This window comes from Sturnus vulgaris, chromosome 5 (genome assembly GCF_052056855.1).
Source record: "Sturnus vulgaris isolate bStuVul1 chromosome 5, bStuVul1.hap1, whole genome shotgun sequence".
Taxonomy (NCBI): domain Eukaryota; kingdom Metazoa; phylum Chordata; class Aves; order Passeriformes; family Sturnidae; genus Sturnus; species Sturnus vulgaris.
Window position 1 is genome coordinate 31,337,486 of NC_142247.1, and position 22,529 is coordinate 31,360,014.

The 22,529-nt window shown below is 43.1% G+C and overlaps 1 protein-coding gene across 11 annotated transcripts in view; it reads left to right on the plus strand.

Moving 5' to 3' along the window:
- RBFOX2 (RNA binding fox-1 homolog 2) overlaps positions 1-22,529 on the plus strand; it is a 170,070-nt gene that overhangs the window by 44,720 nt on the left and 102,821 nt on the right. Inside the window, exon 1 of one of the 11 annotated variants that reach the window (XM_088165362.1) lies at positions 11,540-11,665. The exons of the other annotated variants lie outside the window; for them this stretch is intronic. Within the exon in view, the coding sequence (XP_088021488.1) occupies positions 11,651-11,665 (15 nt within the window). The 5' untranslated portion in view covers positions 11,540-11,650. Of the gene's footprint in view, positions 1-11,539; positions 11,666-22,529 lie in introns of those variants that run through there. 11 annotated transcript variants of the gene reach the window in all.

The following is a 22,529-nucleotide window of genomic DNA, read 5'->3' on the forward strand; positions in this document are numbered from 1 at the left end:
AAGATGGTTTCATTCTTCTGAGTATTAAGGGAGAGGTATTTCCAGCAGTAGCATAATGTTGCTCAGAGCAGGCATTTGCCAGATGGTTTCTGCTCCCCTGAGGGTTTGGGATGTGAAAGGGAAGGGGCCAGGAACACACTTTTGATTCATTCCATTAGTAGATTAATCGGCACTGTCCTGGCTTAATAAGTCTCTTAGATTTCCCAGTGGAAATGGCACATGTAATTCTGCCCAGGTCATGCTCTGCACCCCTGTGTTGAAGCTTTCACAGCAAGACACTGTGCTGCTGCAAGCAGCAGCTGAAAAACAAGACTGGGGAGGGGGGCAGTTTTTTTTGTGGTGGGAGAAGTGAGAAAAATCTTTTTAGTAGAAACTATTAAATAATGCTTGTGGGAGTGAAATAGGTTGTGAGAATCTGCTTGAATTCTGCATTTTGGTGCAGATGTATTTAAAAAATCTTGCAGTGGTAATTTGATATTAGGAGGTTTTTTTCCCCCTTCCATTCTGTATTTAATTGCCAGCTAGATTGTGTTTTCCAGGAAGTCTGTGATTAGAGGACAAGGGTGCTCTTCCTTATAAAGGTCAGAGGCTGCTGTCTCCAGAGGCTGTCGATAAAATGATGAGAACTGTCTCACGGATTTTAACTAAAAACCTCAGCAGATGCTGTGCTGCTATTTACTTGGGGGTGAGGGTGGGCAGTCCCCCGTGACCTATCTCTTCCCACTTCTGTTTCCAAAGGCCAGCCAATTGTTGGGGAGTGGATTTAGTTGCTGCTGCTGCCCACACAAGAGGTTTATAGCTCGTCGTGTTTTAGGAGGAATCTGTGTTTTTAACTCTTGGTGCCTGTGGATTTCAACGAGCTGCACTCTGATGTCACAGCAGCACCAAGCTGGCTTGCTGCCAGGCCCAATAAAGGTTTAGCAATAGGATTGCATCTAATGAGACACACTGAAATTCCTTTGCAGCTGGATTTTGTTGAGGAGACACTTCAGGTGCTACCAGCAAACACATCTTTGCGTTTTCTGGTCCATTGTTCCTGCTGCAGCTGGAGAGCATGGGCTACTCTTTCTTACAGGTCAGGAGGACAGCAGTGGCTAATGTTGGCCACAGTTTGATCCTCATCTTTACTTCTAGGGCACCTGTCACCCTGGATCCTTGCCAATGGTCTCTCTAAGCTAAAACAGTGCTGCTCATTTCCAAGTGCTGGGAGAACAGCATCTTGTTTTCCAGCCATTTATGGCAGCTCGCTCCAATCCTTTGTGGGGTCTGGACGAAGACTGACAGGGGCCAAAGGAGTAAATGTCATGAGACTTGAGCTTTCTGTTGAAAGCTGAGATAGAGATATTTTACATCCCGTGGTATATGTAGCCGGATTTAGGCTCCTTGGTATTTCCAGCAGAATGGCATTTCAGAACTGGGAGCTGAACTCTGACAGCAGCGTTGTCCCCAGTTGCTGTCAACTTCACCCCAGACAGAGAGCTGCTGTTTTTCTTGAGCAGCTGCTGCTGTGGAGCAGAGTACTGAAAAGTGATCGTCTCTGAAATAATTTGAAATGGACAGATAGAGCCAGCCATCTGAACTTCACTCAAGAATTAATCTAATCACTGTGTAATATATTCTTACTGGTTTATCCTACCTAAAGGGCAAAGTTAACTACATTAAGCACAATTTGGAGCATTTGATTTCCTTCAGACTTGACTTTGGATACAACTAACTATCTGTGTATGAATTTCGAGGTTTCTGAGTGTCTCTAATCCAGTTTGTAGTGACATTAGCATTAGATAACCATAGCAAGGCCTTTATCTGAAAGGAAACCTGCATTCTTCAGGTCACACAAGGATGAAAAAAGCTTGTTCTGGTCACTGTTGCTTTCTGGAAATTTGGGAACAGGGAACAATTTAATATGTTGTTGCTTTGTTGTCCAAGTGAGTAGCTTCTCTAGCAGTTACAATACTTATCAGATGGTGTGGTTACACTTCAGAGCTTAAATTTGGATTCAGATAAAATGAGACTATATTGCATAGCACTAGGACACAAAAAATGTCTGTGTTGACTACCCATAGTTACTTCAAACCATTCATCTCATCTAAACCAAGTGTGAATTGCTACTCATTCAGTTTGTCTGTCTTAGAAAGGGATTGGAAGAGTAAGGAGGTTGCAATTAATATCTAATGGAAGAGTCTAATTTTGCCAGGATTTGATCAGAAAATGCAACAGAATGGAATTCACAATACTGTTTGTTTGGGTGTGGTTTTTTTTTTTTTTTTTTTTTTTTTTTTTTTTTTTTTTTTTTTTTTTTTTTTTTTTTTGTCATGGCTGCCTGTCAGAGAAAGAAGGGAAGATAGATGAGCCTTAATGTGAGCTCAGCTGAAGGTGCTTGAAGGTCACAGGATGTGACCCCACAGACTGCAGTGATGCTGAAGATCAGCTCTATGGCTGGTCTGCTCCTACGAGAGCCAAAATCCTCCTAATTCAAATATAATGACTGACACAAATGCCAGTTTGTTGGGACATCCCATGATGCAAACTGTGGGTGTTTTCAGTACTCACTGTATGTGAGATCTGTTATAAGATGTATGTAGGTATCTATCTGTATGCCTCTTGGAAGTCCCATATTAAGTATATACACTAGGAAGACTTTGAAGAATGAATTTTCTTATATAAATAAAGTGAGAGACCAGTACTGCAGTTAGTCTTTACACATACACACTTTTCTAAATTATCTTATGCCCATAATACTCCAAGGGACCAGTCAGATGGAGGGAACTATTTGCTGCAGCCATGAGAGTAATCCAGCTAGATGATGGTGGCACAGGTATGGTTAAAGAGTGCTTTGCTCAGAATGAGATGAGAAACAGAATTGCATTTCTAACAATTGACCTTTGCTGATCATTGTGAATTGAAGTTGGGGATATTCTATAACTAAAATTTTCCAGTAGCATTTCTGTCATCTCGAAATCTTCCTCTGTTTTTTATATCTATTTATACCTCTTCTCTTATGCTTTATTAATGCCTTTTACATTTGAACAGTCTGCTGTTCCTTTATGTGGCTTGACAACTGCCAATAGCCCTGTTGAAATATTTTGCTTTTAGCTCTGCTAATGGCGACTTTGCCTGTGTTTTCTTGCTCCTGTTATGTAATGGAAGTATCTGCAGTCCCCGACATGTGTGTTTGGTCTCTTTCCACCCACCCATACTTATCACAGGTTGATGCTGTGTTCCACCAAAGTCTTTTAGCAATTAGGTTTTGTTGTTTCTCAGGAGATGTCATTCAGTGTTTATTGGTGTTACCTCTTCATTAGCTGCAGTCATTCCTTTTTCTTTTTTCATTTCCTTTTTTCTTTGCTGATTATATCCTTGTGCCATTTCCCACGCTGAAGCTGTATTTCAGGCATTCAGCTGTTTTGTCTTCATTAGGTACATAAGGCTGCTAGGTAAAGTCATGGATTATTCTTCTTCTCGGAGGGTCAAATGAAAGAATGTTATTTGAATAAAAGAAGAAATAAAACATCTGTGACAGTAAAGATTAAAAAGAATGGGCAGAATGTAGTATTTGCTAGCTGATTTCTTCCCTCTCATAGGTGTATTTACAGTTTGCTTTGGGGGTTTATTAGTCTTTGAGTCTCTCTAAGTTCAAGAGAATGCATTTTACACCCTTAAAAAGTGACATTAAAACCCAGTTTTCAACCTAAGTAATAAAGGATAGAATTTTATTCTCCTCTCTAGCAACTTTACTATCTCAGGATTTGTAAACTGCTTTCTAAGCCATAGTAAATTAGATCCCAGCAGTACTGGGCCTCTGTAGATAAATATAGTAGCCATTATACCTTGATATAGTCCTATTGCCTAGGAAAATACTACTGTTATTGAAAAGGAATTTGCTCAGGGCAAGAAGGTATCCATTACTTCCTGAATAACTCACTAACATTGTTAACCTTCCTTTGCACAAACAAGCCAGGAGGAGTTCCTTTCTGCAGGATGATATTACTCTCCATCTGTAGTCCCCTTTATCATCAACAGACCTAAACCAAAGTTTCAGCATTTTGATAAATGCCTCTGTGGTCCAGGCAAGAGAGCTATGCCCTGTCTTCCCCTTTCCCTACCATTTCTTTATCTTCATACCCTTTCTTAATTTCTGGGATGTTGGTGTGCTGATGAATCGCTGATGCAGTACAGCCACTTGACATGATAAACACAGAGAAAAAAAAGAACGTGTAACGATGCTGCAGCTCGATTGATGAGGTTTTGGAAGCAGTTTCCTTTCTGCTACCTGAAGTCTCACACCTTGAATTGGATGCCATCAATTCAGCATCCTTTGGTATAGCTTCCTTTGTGGACTAAGAGATGAGTTGTTGATGTAGGAGCTGAGTTGATTTTTTTTTTTATGACTTCCTCTTCAGAATCCACAGCCAAAAAAATACCCTATTTAGCACTGACAAGTCGAGGGCACAGAGAATCTTTCTGCCCTTTATCAGTTCAACTGGATATTGTACTCCTGATTTGACACTAAAAGCAGGCTTTTGTTGGAATTTGTTTCTGTGTAACAGCTTTCTGCTACTTCATAGAAAAAAACTAAAGGGAGATCAAACTTTTTTCCCTTTATGAACTTGTTAAGGCAGTTATTACCTAACCAAACTTTAAAAAAGATATATTTAAATACCAGGGTTGGAGCTTACTCTATTTCCCTCTTACAAGTATCTAAATATATTTGCTATATTCCAGTTCAGTGTGGACTTCAGACTAGATCTATATGTGACAGAATGCAGAAGATAGAGCCTGAAAATCAAGCCTAGGGTGGCAACACAGCAACAGAGAAGCTTTTTCTGCTGTAGATGTTTGGCTTGCTAGATTCTCCTCGGAAGGTATTGGAGGATTGCAGACTTCACTCCTGTCCTCCTGTCCACCACAGTAAGGCTGACAGGTCTAATTCATGGAAATTCCCACTTGGCTGCCTAAACTCATGTTTGCTGTATCCTGGGAGTGCCTGCATAGTCATTCTGTTTCTGCAGATGAATGCCCAAACTGGAGCTGTGAGAGTTTCTTGCATCTAAGTGCTTGCATGCTCTACAGTGGTTAACTTTGAATTCTCTGGCTTCACAATTTAGTTTTGTTCATGTAGGTGTTCTTGATTTTAATCTAAAAGTGTGTTTTTGGGAACATGTTTTTCGTGAAGTACCTTTCCTAGTTACTGAGCATTTTTCTCTTGAAGAATTGACAATGCCTTCCAGAATAGTGCTCTTGAGCACAGTTGTGAGGAGAGGAAAATCCTAAACAAACTCGAAAAAGCTTTTCTTGGTATCAATTTCTTTTCTTTTTTTTTCTTATGTACTTGAATGGTAAGCCTATGAATTGAGATCTCCTGAAGTTTATTTAAGGACTAAAATTTAATTACTGTGATAAGTCAGTAGCAGGACAGTCCTTAAAAATTATTGGGTATGCTTGCATGTCAGGGTGTTTAATTGTTTCTGGCTTTCTGCTTTTTGTGGAAGATAAACTAACCCTTGATCGATTGCTTTTAAAAAAGTAGTCTCTTTTCCGAAGCCTCTCACTGTACCACGCATACAGAAGAGAAAACAGGGAATCCAGTTTTCCAGTAATGAAATGGGTTGCTCTATAACAAAATGTTGTGGGTTTTTTTTTTCTTATAATATGCCAATGATTGGCTTATTTGCTTGGCAAAACATCTAAATGGAATTGCAGTATTTTTCTGGATGATTTATTGTATGCACTTTGTATTCTGGCTTCCTTTCATAAACAGGATAATGCAGAGTGAGGCTTCCTGTAGTCCTTTTGGGTGCTGAGAGGGAAATCTACCTTGTGGCTCAGAAATTCTGATAATCAGAGATAATCCAGGATCCTGGGCAGAGGCAGTGTCAAAAATGAGCAGTAGTCTGCCGCCAGGGTAGTCTCCAGCGGCACCCAAAGGAGCAAACCAACCTCCAAGAAGATCCTCTTATCTCCATAGGAACTGCATGTGTGCCCAGGGCTGCCTTCTGTGCCTCTCCCCAGATAGCTTCCAGCCCCATCTCTAATCTTCTTTCAAAAATCCAAAACAAACCCAAATAAAAATCAATCAAACCAAATAACCCCCCCCAAGACACAAGGCATGCCCAAACCCACGACTAGCAGAGGTCTGTTTCTCCTGTTCTTTTCCTGAGACCTTCTGCTGAAGTCAGATAAGCCATGGAAAGCAGCCACTGAATTGGAGAAACTTCCCTCTGGGTGCTGTAGAGCATGTTGCTGTTCCAATCTCCAATCAGATGTTTTGTAGATGGTTCTTGAAATGTTTGCCATGGTAGGGCAATGATTGAATCTTCATCCTCAGTCTGAATCTAGCTTCTGCCTAAAATGTGGACACTCAGTGTGGCTTTTGCCTGTGAGGAACTGCTTTCCTTCAGTTTGAAATTAAATTTCTCTCTTCAACCTGCTGCAATCTCATGCCTTCAGTGGTAGTGCTGCTTTCCTGACTCAGTCTTCTGGTATGACAGAGGCTCGCCAAACTCAGTGAGCAGCACCAAACCTTTAATAATAATGAGCTGCAAGAAACGCCTCCATTTGCAGTTGCCATTGTGTCACGGTTGTACTTTGGGCCTTATGGCAGGTTTAATGTTAGGGCTTATTAGAGCTCCAAGTGCAGGTGATGCAGTTCAAAGCAGACTGTGCACTTTGCCAAGTGTCCACATTTAAATATGTTCACAGCTGTAGTATGGTTAAAACCCACTTGCTGTCTGGTTGCATCCCTTTGGTTTGCAAGCTTGAGCTAGATAAGGGAGCTGTTTGTTGGGTAGCTGTTGGAACATCTTCCTTAGTTACTGCTGGAATGGAAGGCATTTTGTTATCACAGAATGCAACAGCTGACTTTTCTCCAAATATAGAACAGAAATACATATTGAATGCTTTGGCTCTTTCTTCAGTATTGGGAATGTTTCTACCTTTTCCCCATAGCAGCAGATCAATGCAGTTGCTGTGCAGTTTCTATTCTTGAGAAGCTTTAAAAACACATTATCATCTTCCTGCTCTGACTATGGATTTTACCTCCTGTCGCTAGGATTCCCTTGTAAATTTTATTTTTTCCCTTTCTAATTTCCTTTCTATTTTCTTCTCTCAGCTTTTCTTTTTTTTTCCACTCACTAGAATATATACAAGTGTTCAAGTGCGGGGATGTGACAGGGAAGCCCAATAAGCAATCTGTCTGTCTAGGAAAAATATGCCACTGTACCTCTGGTCCCACTCAAGTGCTGAGTATGTATGTAGGTGCATTGGTTTGGTCTCTATTCTCCTTACACATATCCAGATGCAATTGGCACAATCATTTTAACTAAGCTACCGCTAATTTATATTTTTACAATTGATTGCTCTTTTTCTGTCAAGATGGAATCTAATATGGACTTACTCATTTTCAATGTAACACTTCTTGAACTAAGAAATTGTTTTCTCCAATTTACCGATCTGGAGGGTGTTCTTTGACACCAGCCCTGCTATGCCTCCTGCAAGTGTTGTTGCATTATAAATTCCAGATGATCAGATGGGATTTTCTATCTGTTATAAAGAGGTGCTCATCTAGCCACTCATCCTGTGTGCTATCTAATATGATTTCAGTAGTGTATAGTAGACACACCAGTTAATACCCTGTCTTGAGCTTTATCTGCTAGAATGTTAATCCATGAGCATTTTAAAATCATATGCCTCTGAGACACAATCAGCTAAAAACAGATAACATCTGCTTGAAACTGTGCTGTGCCCATTCTCTGTTTGCCCATTCAGATCTTTCCTAAATTGGCTAGAACTTTCTGTAAATTATTTTTTAAGCATTTGTCTTACTTGAAAGTATTTGATATACCTGCAGTATCTTTGGGTTGAGTTCATGCACATAACTGAGTAGTCACAATAATTCTTATATGTAATTAAGGCTTTTGGTACTGGTAGAAACAGGTAGATTTTTTTTTTTTCATTTTCCCCAGTGTCTCTTATTTTTCCAAATACCTTTATACAATATTAAATAGGTGGTTACTTGCTCCCTTTTTTCTCTTTCCCCTTTTATTATTTGCTAATACTTTCCTTACTTCTCTAATAAGCATTCAAGTCTTTGCAGACTGCTTTCTTCCCCTTTCACTTTGATTTACACAACAGCCTCCCATCAGAGAAGAGGGACCAATGTTTCACTAGGCTACAGCTCTCCGAACATTTTTCTCATAACTTGGTATATATTAATTTAAAAATATTTTTCTTTCTACTTTTAATCCTTTTTGAGACATGAAAGATCCCTAAGAGATAATGTGTGTTTCCACACACAGCAGCCTTTACAAGCTCCCCGACACTTTCCTGTAAACCACTGCTGTTAGGATTATGGTAAAGCATTTGCAGAGGATCCTAGCTGCCTGTGTCAGAAGTCTGTCTTAGTCATATCTGTCTTTGTTTTTCTGGAGTAAGATGCATTGACATATTGTTTTCCTCTTGCTCTTTAGAGAATATTTTGTGGTTTTTTAGAATAAATTTTTCAGAAAGAAATGTCTTATATGGATACTTTTTATATGCCAGCTAATGTAGTTGAAAAATCTGAAAAAAAGCAAAATGAAGACCTAAATCATGTAATTGTTCCTCCCCCTCACTCCCTCAATTGTATCAGCCAAGCCAAATCTTCTTCTTGCTTGTAATCTGAAGCTAAAATGGCACTGCTACTAGTTCTGCAACTGTGGATAGTTGTGGTCATGTGCTTCACGTCTTATGTTGGTTTGAACCTCTGGGCAGCAGCAGCTCTCTTGAAGCAGGGTGGTGGTGCCTCTCGAGTCCTCCCACAGCCTCATTTCCTGACCCACTGGGTACTCCTCTCACTGCTTGAGAGTATTGGGTGTTGAGAAACCTGCTCTTGCACTTCATCAAAAAGGGCTCCTGCTCCAGGACGAAGTATTACATCATCAGAAGTCTGCTGCTCTCCATAATCTTCCCGTGTGCCTTCCATGGAGAGGTGGTGGCCTTGTAGCAACAGTGGCAAATCAATTTTGAGGTAGTATTTTAGATGATTCAATGAGGTTTCATGGCTCTTGTTTTGTTTTGGAGGTTGAAAGCGACCTGCACAATGTGGAATTGCTGGGATGATTTATAACAAGCCTCAGTTGTTGAAATTAACAAATAGGCTTATTCTGAAAGTTTTTATTTTTTTTCCTGAAAGTCGCCTAAAGGATGAGAGCTTGGGGAAGGAGGAGAAGAATTTTTTCCCTTTTTTTGCTTTTCCTGTGTTTTTAATTAGGGAAGTTTTTAATAACGCTTCAGCTTAATTTTAAGATTCATCCTTTTCAAGTCTTTTATAGGAATACATATGAAGTAGGATTTATTTGAGTTTGCTCACCTGCTCCACGTGTCTTCCCCCTTTTTCCCCTGCACACACAGAATATCAGCTTTCATTAAAATGACCATAGGATAATTTCTGAATTGTGATTCTGGATCAGAAGAAAACCTTGATGGCATTTTCAAGGTTATCTGGTGCAGAAATGTTGCTTCAGTCTGCAGACTGGCTGAACTAGTCGCTGCTGCTGGTGTGACCCTGCTTCAGAGATGTTAACAGAAGTGTCTAATCGTGATGCAAATGTCAGCATTGCTGCTGTTTTGCTTCTCTCAGAGCCTTTGAGAACAGGTTTGTGGATCACATGCTTCACTCTTTGGAGACTGTCCCTAGGCTTTGGTGCAGTAAGTGATTTTTAGGAACGCTGCTTTTCACCCTCTCAGCCTGACCCATTGTGCAAAAAGTGAGAGCAGATGGGAGACCTGAGCAATGCCATTATGGAACAACCCTGTGCAATCCCAGCTTTCTGGAGGAACTCTTGCTGCTTTCCCTGAGCAGCAGGGCTTGGGTTTTCTGGGCTGGAAAGTCAAGCGTCATCTTGCTTGTCTTCAACTAGCAGATCCCTATGGCTGCTGTATCCTGGTGATGGGAATAAGCCTTTTCTCCAGGTTTCCATGGGGGACTGCAGTGACAGTCATGTATTTGTTTCCATAGAGCCCAGCGGCATCCCATGTGCTCAGGCCTGTTCCTGGGACAGGCCTGCCCTGGGGTGTGTCTGTGGCTTGCTGAAGGCGAGGGGAGCCTGAGGAGTGCAGAGCACATCTGAGATGTCTGGGCTGGCTGTGACAGGAGGCCCATCCATTTGTCACCCCATGGAGACAGGGCCTGACTCATGGGGAACCTGACGTGTGCTTTGTTCCAAGCCCCCTGGATTGCATTTAAGTAATCTTAAGAGGTGATATGTGGAATAGCACCATTTTTATATCTTTAGCTGAGATAAAAATACTACTTCAAAACTCATTTCCAAGGAGACCACTGCTTCAATGAAAACACTTTTTTTTTTTCTTTTCTTAAAATTTCTTTTTTTTCCCTCTGTTTGAGATGAGGCCATATTTAACTTAGCATTTGGAGCCCGGCAAGGAAGTTAATTCTTCATCTTGAGGCGGGAAGGGAAGGGGCCAGAAACCCGTTTTCCTAGTTTGGAAGAGCGGTTTAACTGATTAATGAGATGCGAAGTGACACTCATCCAGTGGCATCGGGCACGGGGGATGGGACGAGGATGTGCTCGTGCCGGGAAGGGCTTGCTGGTGCTTGTCGAGGGAACTGGGGCGAGTGTCTTTGCTCAGCGCGCCTTTCCCGGGGCTGCCGCCCCACCGGCAGAGCTCTGCAGTCCTGAAATTGGAGCAGGCTGGGAGCGCAAGGCTGTGAGGGCACTTGCCCCAGTCAGACTTGGGGGGAAGCTGCCTCTAGGCAAGTGGGAACCCGATACACTCTGAGGAACCGGAGCCAGCTGCTGCTTACCCTTTAGCAATATGCAAGTCTGTAAAATACTCATGTGGAGCCACCTGCGAAAGCAGATTAACCCCTTTATCTGTGTCGCTTCTTTTCCCCAGCTCACGCCGGCAGTGGTTGTTCTTCCTGAGCGAGCTCCAGGGCTGGCACACACGGATTTTTTTCTTAGCTTCAGGATCCCCGTAGTTATGCTCCTTGATGCCTGTCAGTGGTTAATGATTAAATACAGCTAGTGAATTGTGACCGAATTTGGGGTGTTGTCTAAAGGGGTGGACGAAGGTGTTCAGAACCTGCCTGTGGCACCCTGCGTGGCTCCTGCATCTACGGATGATTCCTGGAGGAGCAATTAGTGGCGGGGGGGAATGGGTCCTCACCGCCAGTGACCTTGGAGGACAAGGTTTTGCTCCGCTTCATTCGCGGCTGCAGTTCCCTTTTCTAAAGTAAGCGCTCTCCAGCACTGGGATCCGGGCTGCATTTATTACTAACCCCACCCATCCCTGCCTCTTGCAAGAATCTTGTGAGGCCGAGATTGTGTTTTTAGAAGCAGAATGACAGAGAGAAATTCCCTGGAGGCGAATGCAGAGTGTGTGCTGTGCACGCCAGTACAGACACACGGGGCTGGGAACTCCCAGGGAGAGATTAAGTGCGAGAGAGGAGCGCAGAGCAGCCAGAGCTGGAGGAGGGGGGTGGAGGAGGCGAGACGCTTTCTAAGCCTCAAACTGAGCCGTTCGGATTTTTTTTCTTTAAGAAAAAAAACCAAAAAACACCCTCGACCAACCTCGGTCTCGACAGTCTTACTGAAGTGCCTCTTGTGTTGCCGGATCATCTCACTGCTGGGTTTGAAGGACCCAGGCTAACATGATGTACCTCTGGGTGAGTAGGAAGCGTGTGTGAGGGCTTGCACACTTTGCACATATAAGGAATGGAAAGCTGAAGGACTCTGCACTAACGTGAGCGGCCTTCACTGTTGGACTTAGCTCTCTGCAGCCTCTACTCACTGTGGGCTAGTTTTCCCTTTTAAAAAACAGTATTTTGAGCAAGTACTATTAACTGGGTATCAAGCAGGCTTTTCCTGTGGTTATAAGTGCCTCTGGAGAGAGCAGTTTTGGGCAGGTGCCTTGGAGACAAAATTTTTGGTATAATGTTGCTCACTGTCTGCCAACTGAGAGACCTGTGTGTGTGTATATATATATTTTTGTGCATAAAGCTGTTCCCATGTGCCTCTGCTTTATGGGATTTTTAGTGGTACTGAGAGACATCCCAGGTAGTGAAGGAGTGTTGCTGAAAGGGATCTGTAAGTCTCTGAAGGCTAGGAGAGGAGCAGGAAGGGTTTAGATGGCTTTGTAGTTTGGGACTTTGAGGATGGGGGGAGAAGCTGGATGCAAGGTTGTTTTTCCAGAAGTGGCACAGTTACTCAAGTTTCTGGTGGAGTATGGAAAATAATGTCAGGAAAAAACACGTGTAAAGCGTTACACAGATCCAGCAAGCAAAGTGATAGCTTATGCAAAGGCATATATATTTTCAGCCTGAGCAAGGACTGGAATTTCCACTGGAGCAGTCAGCTCTTAGACTGCTCAGTCATCAACGTGTAGTTTTCTCTGCTCCTGGGCACCCTTGAGATCAGCAGTTTGCTTTTGGGTTTCCTTACCCAGATATGTGAGGTAAAGAATACGTGGTTCCCAAGTTTTTGGTTTGATTTGTTTTTTTTAAAAAAACACCCTTATTTGTAACTCAGAACGAGAGGACTCTCTCTGCCTCTGGCTGCTTTGAGTCCAGCTCCCCATCACTCCCGGGAACAAACACTGGTTTATTTTAGCAACAAAGCAAGCCTTAGAACCCAGGCAGAAGGATTTGACTTCCCTCCTTTGCACATACACACACTATCTTTGTTGCAGGGTAACCTGATTCTGCACAGGGGTATGCACACTTGCCTGGTTTTGTCCAGCAGGCCCTGCTGGCAGGCACGTCCACCTTTGGCTGCTCAGCCCCTTGCCACAGCCTGCTGTGTGGGACCCCCGCTTGGGGTGCTGGTTTTTAGGGAGAAAGGTTGGGCAGGACCCATGGCTCAGCTAAGATTTGTGCTTCGTTTGGTGGGTGGGGTGAGAGTAGAAGTAATTCAGCCAATGCTGCTGCTGATCTTAGATAAGGAATAAACAATGGAGATGTTCCTTACTCTGCTGAAATGGAGAGGATGAGTGTGGGAGAAGAGGAGAGCTGCTCTGCTGTCTCACCTCCTGTGCTGACGGGTTGTGTGAGCACTCTAGTATAAAATAGAGGTGTTAACCTGCCTAAAGACCAGCTGTGGCCCAAAACATGAAGCACTGACCTGGATTCTTAAAAGAGGGCTGAGTTTTGGGATGCTTGCCAATGGATGAACCCCATGAGCTGCTACTTCATCTTGCACCCTCAACTTCAGGCAGCACTACCACTGTGTTTGCATTGCAGTTTAACTTCAGAGAAGTGGGGAAAATAAATATTAAATGCTTGAATAGCTGAAGGGGTTTTAAAGGCATCATCTGGGCACTCTGCCATGATAATTAAAAAAAAATAGTGAATTTTTGCTATCTAGATACAATCTTTACCTTTTCAGTACAGGTTACACTATTACTTTGGGGGAATCTTCTCCTCCTTGGACCTTTCAGGGATCTTTTCCTCTGTGCCCATTTATGTTTCTGCTTTAAGCTCTTTTTATCCTGACAGGCTACATAACCTTTAGTGGTGAGAACAAGGAGCCTCAACTGACAGATCTGGTTTGATGTGGGGTTTGTTGTGCCTCGGCTGTGCCAGTTTCTTGCTTCCCTGCTCACAGGTTCCCCTCTGCCTCTCATTCTCTTCTTGTTGCCTGTGCTATATTTTTTTCTATTCTGTGCCTCTTGTCCTTGGAATGTCAGGACTTCAGTAGATGCATGGAGATTTGTACTGAGTCATTCCTTAATTCAATGCATGAAGCTACATTAATGCAATGTTAAATTTGAGGTTTTAAATATGCAAGTCCTGAAATCCAGAATTAAGATTCCCACAGCAACCGTAATGTTTCTCCCCCAGCCCCCCACCCCCCAGGGGTGCATGTTACAGAATTATCTTCTTTGAAGGGGTTGTGCAATATTGAGTGCTGTCAGGTTTGACAAATAGTAAAATAGAAGGGAGAATGCACCTTCCTCTGCAGCTGTGGTGTGGCATGGATACTGAACCCAGACATACAGGCTACCTGCAACATTACAGTCCCTGATTATAATGCTGTCTCTGGAATGAAGTGGTGGTGTAGCTTGGTTCAGTCTGACATTCCTGCTTGCTGAACTGTATTCCCTCGGGTGAAACTTGTTGCAGGATACTCTTAAATATTTGAGAGCCTTGTAGACTGCAGGATATTGTGGGCTGTGGAGAGCTAGAGAGTAGGAAACTTAAAATATCTGTTATGATGACCTAATGCTTGGCATTGTGAGCAAAGTGAAGGCAGCAGACTTATCTGTGCCATTAAATACCAAGAGAGACTGTTTATCTTAACACTTTCGTTGTGTAGGATGCAGTTGTATAAAGTCTTTCTGAGGCAGAGATGGTATGAGTGTCTCTCTGATGTTGCAAACCGTGTATTGTCAGTGTTGCAACTCAAGGTGGGTATTTGCCTTACGTATAGGAGGTGCATATAGGAGTTCTGTTTTTGCAGAAAAGTGTTTTGTTTGTGTGGGACCATCTAACTCTAGTTTTGTTGCTTCTCACACTCATCCCCATTTGTGTGCAGCTGTCGGGGCTCTTGAATTGCTCAAGAGAGCTCTAGTCATCAGTTCTCTAAATGGGACATGGGTAATTTGGGCTATGAAGTCAAGAAGGTCTTTGTGCTGAGGGCGATCAGGAATGACAACGTGGGGGCTGGTGTTGTGCTGGTGACAGCCAAGAGCAGAGTGGTTTGAAGGTGGGAAAAGCATTCAACCCTTTACCGAGTAAGAAAGACCGAGTTTTTTCATTTATGAGCAGATGAATCTTTGTGTACTGTGAGTCATGAGATATAATCTAGAGTCATTTCTTTCCAAGTATTTTCTAAAGAGCGTGATGTGTTCTGAGAGTTGCATGTATGAATGTTGCCTTGTTGGAGGTCTGTTGTTACAAGAAAGGTTGAAAGGAAGGGGCAGCAGCCCTATGAAGCAATTTAACAATCATCCTTCTCCTGTGCTCAAAGACAGCTGAAACTATCAAAGGCAGGAGGGACCAAGGTAAGGGAGGTCCATGCTGTTGCTAGGCTTCTGGTAGGAAAGCACTGGATTCATTGCTCTGTTTATAGAGGGTATGGATAATTTCCTCATTTCTCGCAGTCATGTACAGAGTACCTGCTGAGTGTTTGTTAGAGGGCTGGCTGCCTATTGCAATGAGAAATTATTTCTTTCTCTAGAGCCCTATGAAAGTGAAGGTCTTACCTGGACCCGCTAATTACCATACAGCAAGAATAGTGCTAGTAAGCTTGCCAAGCTCATTTTGATTTTTTTTGTTAGTTTTCTTCCTGACCTGTCTTTTACTTGCCTTTTTGTCACTTAAAAGTCTCTCTTTGCATTCACTGGAATAATTTTTCCCTCTAGGCTCCGAGCTCATCAGCTTTACCACCAAGGGATTGGAAACCCAACTCTGCTGCCAAACTTGAGTCTTAGCAACGAGCTCTTCCTCACGCCAGGTCTTTCTATTATTTGTCTGGTCTTTTTTTCATGAGAGGTAGCTACTGCCAGTGAAAAGTATGGACATTACAGCATGGTTTTCAAAGCATGCGTTTGATAGCAGCAAAACAAGTGGCTATCCAGGGAAGACTGCCTCCCTGCTCTGTTCTGGTACAAAGCCTGGGGCAGCTCTTGCTGGGGAAGTCTAGCTGTTCTAGGTCTTTGGCTGGAACCCGTTTGGTAGGCATGGCTAATGAACACTGGCCATCACTCAAAGCTCTGACTGGAGGGAGAGGTGCTGCGTGTGCAAGGTGTGCGTGTGGCGTGGTCACTGCTGAGAGATGGTGATGGGGTTGCCTCTGGGAGACTTTGGTTGTGAGGATGTAGAAAGGTTTTCCTGAATGAATGTTAGATGTCAGATCTGAGTGAATTTCTGTGAGTATGTTAAAAGACATTTTGTGTTAATAAAAACACTGATTTTTGGATTCTTGCTCTGGAGCAAAAAAGCCCTGGAAAATCATAAAATGGAGCTCATGCAAAAATCCTCGAGCTAGTAGCCTGTAAGCTGATTCCCCAGCTTGCAAGTCCCTGCGGTGCCATGCTGTGGCATGCATACGTAGCAGCTTGAATCCAGAAGTAATATAGTTATGTTTGTCCAGCACTGCAGCTGAGATAATGAGTTCTGCTGCTCGATAAGGTTTATTAGCTTTGGTGCAGCACCTCATGAACATGGTTGTACTGCTTCCTCACTTGAGCTGCTCTGTGCACAGCTGGGTTGAGGATGTCTGCATTGCGTTCCTCTGGGGCTTTGTGTGACAAAGCAACTTGCATTTATTTGCATCTAGGGTTTTATACAGGCTTTGAAGATTTGGGAAAAAGAATGTATGAAAGAGATTATATAATGTGACTGCTTGTATTGTTAGAGAACTAAAGTTGATAATCCAGGTGATCTTTTCCAATTATGTGTTCCTGCAAGCCTGTAATCATGGAAGGTGCCAAGGTCACAACTGAGACAAGAAAGCCCATTGCAGGTCAAAAAGAGAAGCCATTTCAAATTAAGGTACCGGCTTCAGAAGATGAAGATTCAGGATCAGGATGCTCTGTTCTGTAGGCTACAGTGATTTTATCTGGTTTTGTGTAAATCAGTTGTACAGCACATTGCCGTCATGTTCAGGAATTCCCTTCTCTGATGAGTCTAAACAAAAGAATTAGGGGGATGTAGGCTTGCCCAGTTGGTGTATTTCTCCAATTGCTCTTCTGCCTGACTGCTGTATTCCCACCTGTCCAAACAGTGGTGAGCACAGGGGACTCTGTTTGCTGTAAGCCTGTCCAAGTCTTGGAAGATGGACAGGGGCTGGATCCTGTTTAAGTTGATTTTTCACAAAACAGCCTGTTTATCTTGGAAGGAAGAGAATAAACCGTAAGAGAATAAGGAGAGAATAAACCTCAGCCTTCGTGATTTCCAGCTGAAAGCTTGAGGAAGAGCGCAGATAATAGCAATTTGAAACTGAACATCTGTGTTTCCTGCACTTCCCATGGTGCTTATTTGCTAATCTTAATTCCATTAGTGACAGAACTTTACCATTTTCACAGAAACACGGAATTCTTAGGCTTGGAAAGGACCTCTGGAGATCATCTAGTCCAGTCCCCCTGCCAATGCAGAATCATTTAAAGTAGGTGACATAGGAACATGTCCAGATGATTTTGAATGTCTCCAGAGAGGAAGACTCCATAACCATGCTGGGCAACCTGTTTCAATGTTCTGCCACTCTTAATGTAAAGTTCTTGTTCATCCTAAGGTGGAACTTCTTGTGTTTTAGTTTATGGCCATTGCTCCTCATCCTATTGCTGGGCACCACCAAAAATAGTCTGGCAACAACCTCTTGGCACCCGTCTTTGAGACATTTAAATGCATTAATGGGATCCTCTCTCAGTTGTCTCTTCTCCAGACTAAATAGGGACAGCTCCTGCAGTCTCTCCTCATATGAGATGGTCCAGACCTCTCATCATCTTTGTGGCCTATATTGAACCCTCTGTGGTATCTCTATGTCTTTCTGGAAATTTGGAGCCCAGAACTGGGCACAACACTCGAGGTGTGACCTCACTAGAGCCAAGTAGGAGGGGGAGGATCAGCTCCCTTGACCTGCTGGCCACAGTTTTTCCGATGCACCTCAGGATACCACTGGCCCTCCTGGCTGAGAGGGCACACTGCTGGCTCATCGTCAAGTTGTCATCCACCAAGAGTCCCAGGTCTTTCCCTGCAGAACTGATCTCTAGTCGGTCTTGTACTGGTAGTTGGGGTTATTCCTCCCCACGTGCAAGACCCTACACTTGCCCTTGTTGAACCTCATTAGGTTTCTCTCCACCCAACTTTACAGCCTGTCAGAGCTATCCTAACCCACGAGGTAATGGCAATGGTATAGGGAAGGTCTCTGAGTGGACCTGAGCTGGGGTGGCTTTTTTGCCACAGTTCTAAGCAGTCACTAGGATTGCAACTGTGTATGCTTAACCAAAAGTATGATTGGACAGCTTATGCAATTAGCTGGAAAACATCCCTTCATAGTTCTTCAAGGGCTACTGGGTACAGCAGGAGCTTGAGTGATGTAGAGGGGTCAGAAAAAACGTTCTGTGTATGGAGTTGTCCGTTTCGAGAAGGAACTGCAGTCTGTACGTGCAGTACCGCAGCTGTGGATGATACCCCATACCCAAGGCAATGTGATTCATCCTGCATCCATGCATTGGAGAGGCAAGCTCTGCTGGTGGACCAGTGCGGATAGTTCTACACTGGAAATGAAAACAAGCTTGCAGAAAATTAAGAAATCCATTGAGGATGTGCTTTGTGCCCTCCAGTGCTAAATTCTTTTGCTAAAAATGTTAAAGATTCCTCAAAGCTGTGAAGAAGCTTAAACGAGTAATTAAGGTTCCTTCGTCCGTCCCTTAAATTTAGGTTTCATTGTTCTCAGAGTCCTGTGTCTCATGACTAATATACTGCCTGCACAATGTGCTGGCTGATTTTTTACCAGATGGTTCTTGGGTCTGTAGCTGAATCCAGGGTGAAGGCAGTTAGTTTTTCTCCTGCCTCAAATGAAAGATGCTGCCCCCCACACAATGCTCTGATTGAATCTTGGACATAAGACAATAATGAAGTGAAAATATTTTGACCAGATGACAATTTTTTAAAGATATTCTTAGGGATTATTATTCATGATATTTAAGGAGCTGGAATAAGATGATACTAGAACGCTCCTCTGTACATTTTTTTATAATTTATAAATCATCTAGTGTTGAAACAAAGCTTAAATGCAGAAAAATGCTGGAATTCAAATATGTATACTTGGCTAGAAAATGAAAAATGTGCAGTGTGAACTGCCTGTTGCTATTTTTTCACTTTTCATTTTTGTTATAATGGCCTTCTTTTTCATTCCACCCTCAATCATGATGGTGATGTCTGCTTGCATCCATGACATACCTTTTGGATGGGGAAGACCTTGTGAGTAAAGGCAAAGCATCCCTCACGTCGGGGCAGCATAAAGTGGGGTGCATATCTCCATGGGGACCATCTCAGCAGCACTGCAGAGCAATTTGCTCTGAGGCCTTTTGGATCCACCACTCGTTCCACCCATTTCCCCTCCCCCTCCCTCCGATTTATTACACTGTGATTTTGGCTGCTGCTTGAGTGAGGAGGAGCAGTGAATGGTGATTACTTTTTTTGGACCAACCAGCTGAAAAGGAGAAGCCCATTCAGCATAGGTGAGGCTGCTGACTGTGACATCTTTTAAGAAATGGGTGGTATTGGCATTTTTAAATGTTAGTGTTGGGGAAATTTTTCTTCTGCTTAAGAAATTTGGGTGGAATGTATACAGTGTGTGTGTAACTGCTGGTTTTTAAACACCTCTTGGACTGAGAAATGCTGTAGAAATATGAGATCTTTTAATGCTTTTTCCTTGCATAAGGAATGTTGCTCTTTAATGCAGCTGTTTAGCTGTTGTGAACAGGTGTGCAATAAACACCCCTTCCCTTTTCAACCAAGTGTGGTGGTGATGGATACCCTCTCATTTAAACATGTGTGGCTTTCTCTCCAACAAGAATTAAAAACTTTAAAAATAGCTTACATATCTAGGAAGAATATCTAGCCTTGTCGTGTTTCCCTCTTCCCCTCCCCCTTGCTACCAACTCAAATTACCGACAAGCTTTGGAAATTTCGGGGCAGGGGAACAGAGGTGCAGCTGGCCTGCATGTGTTGCACCAGCTGTAATGCAAATGATACATGCTGAAAGAGGCTTTTCTCACTTTTGTAATTCTTGGATATTGTTGTGCAATGGGGACATGCGACAATTTGTCTTAAATGTGTTTGCTGATATGTTCCGCAGAGTATACTGAGTCCTTTGTTCCTTGCCGGCAAGAGACAATATCAAAATCCAATTGCCCGTTGGCAGCATGTCTGATTGCAGCTGGGACTGTCCTCCTGCCTTCCCCATCCATCAGGCCTGGGGTGATCCCATCACACTTGATACCAGTTAATTTAGGGCTGGCCATAACACAGACTTTGGTAAATGCTCAGCTTTCTTGGCTTTTTGGACAATTAGTAATAGACCACAATTTTTTTGTTCTTTGTTTCTGAAAGTACTATTACCTATTGCTCTTCTGCCTGAGAAGGCCAAAGGGGAAGTGCTTGGCTGCCTGTGCCCTGGTTGTTTGTGGGTACCAGTCAACTTTCCTGCTGCTTATCTGAAGCAGTAAAAGTACAGGCGCTAGAGGTTCACTTGTGTAAAAACAAAAGCTGATGTTGATTTAATCCCATTACACTGCGTTGATCTCTCAACCACTGGACTCTTAGTAGGATTCCAGCTTTAATCCTGTAAGGATCAATCTGGCCCATTGCTTTTCTGTCCTGATCCTAAATCCCCCTTTAATCTTGTTAATTATACCAGGCCTTTTTTGGTTTCATTTTTTTTCCCTTGTGGACCAGCAAAACCATGCTAAATCTTCATGTTGCTGTCTCTGACCTGGTGTTTTTACCCTTTATTCATCCTATGGAGGAGCAAGGTTCTCCTGAAGGCTGGTTTCATCATTCATAGCAGTGCATTTGGTGGTCTGGTGTCTGGTGCTTCAGACTCCTGTGAAGCTGGTTGTGCTGTTGTGCTGAATCCCTTCTGGTTCTGTTAGGAGTTTTCTTTTTTTTCATCTGTTGTTTGATATTTTGCTGTCTGAAGGGGGTGCAGAATCATGGAACATGACAGCCACTTTGAAATTGCTTTCTTATGTTAAAGAAAAAGGGTTTTTGGAGCAGAATCCCATCACTGGAGAAGACAATGTCGGGGAATATGGAGCACTGCTCGGATGATAAGGCACACGCTCTGAGAAGACTGGAAGCTGTGTCAGGGTCTGGGTAGTCCCGTGGCCCACAGATAGATTCTGAAGGTCACAGGGGACTTCAGCTGCTTAAATCAACCTTTTTATGTTTATATGTGTTCAGGTGGCTTGAGGAGAGGAATAATGCACATTCAGACTTGAGACTCTTTATCTTCACATTGCACTGTCTGCAGGCCTCCAAACCCAGTGCTGCCTTTTCTGTGTAATGCACAAGGCCAATTTCTCACTGTGACAATCTGCTCCTGGCACTTGCAATAGAAACTAGCAGTGCTTAATGTATTCATCTCTGTTATTTCCTATAGTGTAAAGAATAAAACCAACCCAAAATTGCACCTACATTTGCTGTAACTCGATCAAGAGCTGACAGATCATTTCTGGAACATGTCTGAGCTGGGATCTTGACTGCTCTGCCAAATTTTATGCCTTTATCTTATCAGTGCTGCTCCTTTTCTCTCCCCTGTCCATTCAGCTCTGCCTCACCCAGCAGAAGCTTCTATGTTTCTAGCCTTTCAACCAAATTCTGATTTCCCACTACCCTGCCAGAGCACCATGGGGCTGATAATCTCTCTTTGCCAGAATGCAGGCTATAGGTATGGTTCTGCCATAGAAGTAGCCAAGGTGATTTCCTTTTAAATCAGATAAAGGAGAAACCAGGTTTGGATCATAGAAAATGAGCTCTATGGATGCATTTATTCCAATTAAAGCAGCCCTTTTGCTTAGTTTTTGGAAAAGACGTAGAGCCATGACAAGGAAGTAACAATTGCTTTTAAGGAAACGTAGGCATTTTCCCAGCAATTCTAGGGTTAAGGAAATTGTAGAGGGGTGACATAGTGACAGTGTTCCCTATTTTTGTGTGTTGCCAGTAGCGAGAAGAGGGAAACTTTGATTTCTAATCCGCTTTGGAGGAGGCTCCGTATCAGGGCTGCACAGAAACATCCAGTCAAGCAGCTCCTTTATCATAAAGGGGATTTTAATTAAAACTGTTCTTGCATCATGAGCAAAATGAGCGTCAGTGCCAGCCAGCCCTGTACTGGGCATTTATCTCCTTCAAACCACATTACCAGTAATTGCTGCATTAAATCAAAGTCGAGGGAGATTACAGGTCTGAATTGGGCAGGCGGCCGGTGCCAGTGTGGGGAGCTCCGTGCTGCCGAGCCGCTGATACGGGACCCCCCTCGGCCCCCCAGCTGGGGGTGAAGAGTCGGAGGGCTGCTGGGTCCCAAGAAGCCCTTCTCATTACAAGACAGGAATTTCTGTTATAACCTAGGAGGAGTGGTGGTCTGTATGCTTGGAGCATTTTAAACTGCTGGTGTTTTTCTGTTAACTTCCTTTTAAAACAAACAAACCCAATAACAAAACAAACCTGTGGCATTGCCATCCCACTTCTGTCTCCTGTTCGGATCCACTACAGACGTTTCTTTTTGTTCATCTGCTGCTTATTCCAGCCCTGAAACTTAAGAATAAATCACTTTTTATCTTGATATATCCCTTTTCTCTACCTTCCTTGGCACAGCTCTGCTGTGGAGCTGGTAACTTGGTTCTTCTCTGTCCCAGTATGGGAGGGCTTCTCCCCTTCTTCACCTCTCCCCCAGCTGAGGAATTGTATCTGCCTTGACCTGTGGTTCCTTTGCCAACTATGGCTCATTAGTTCGTTTAATTATTTTTCTAGGTTTTTAAGCATTCTGTTGTCTCTAGGTCTAGAGCAACTGTTTCCCTTCTTCTTG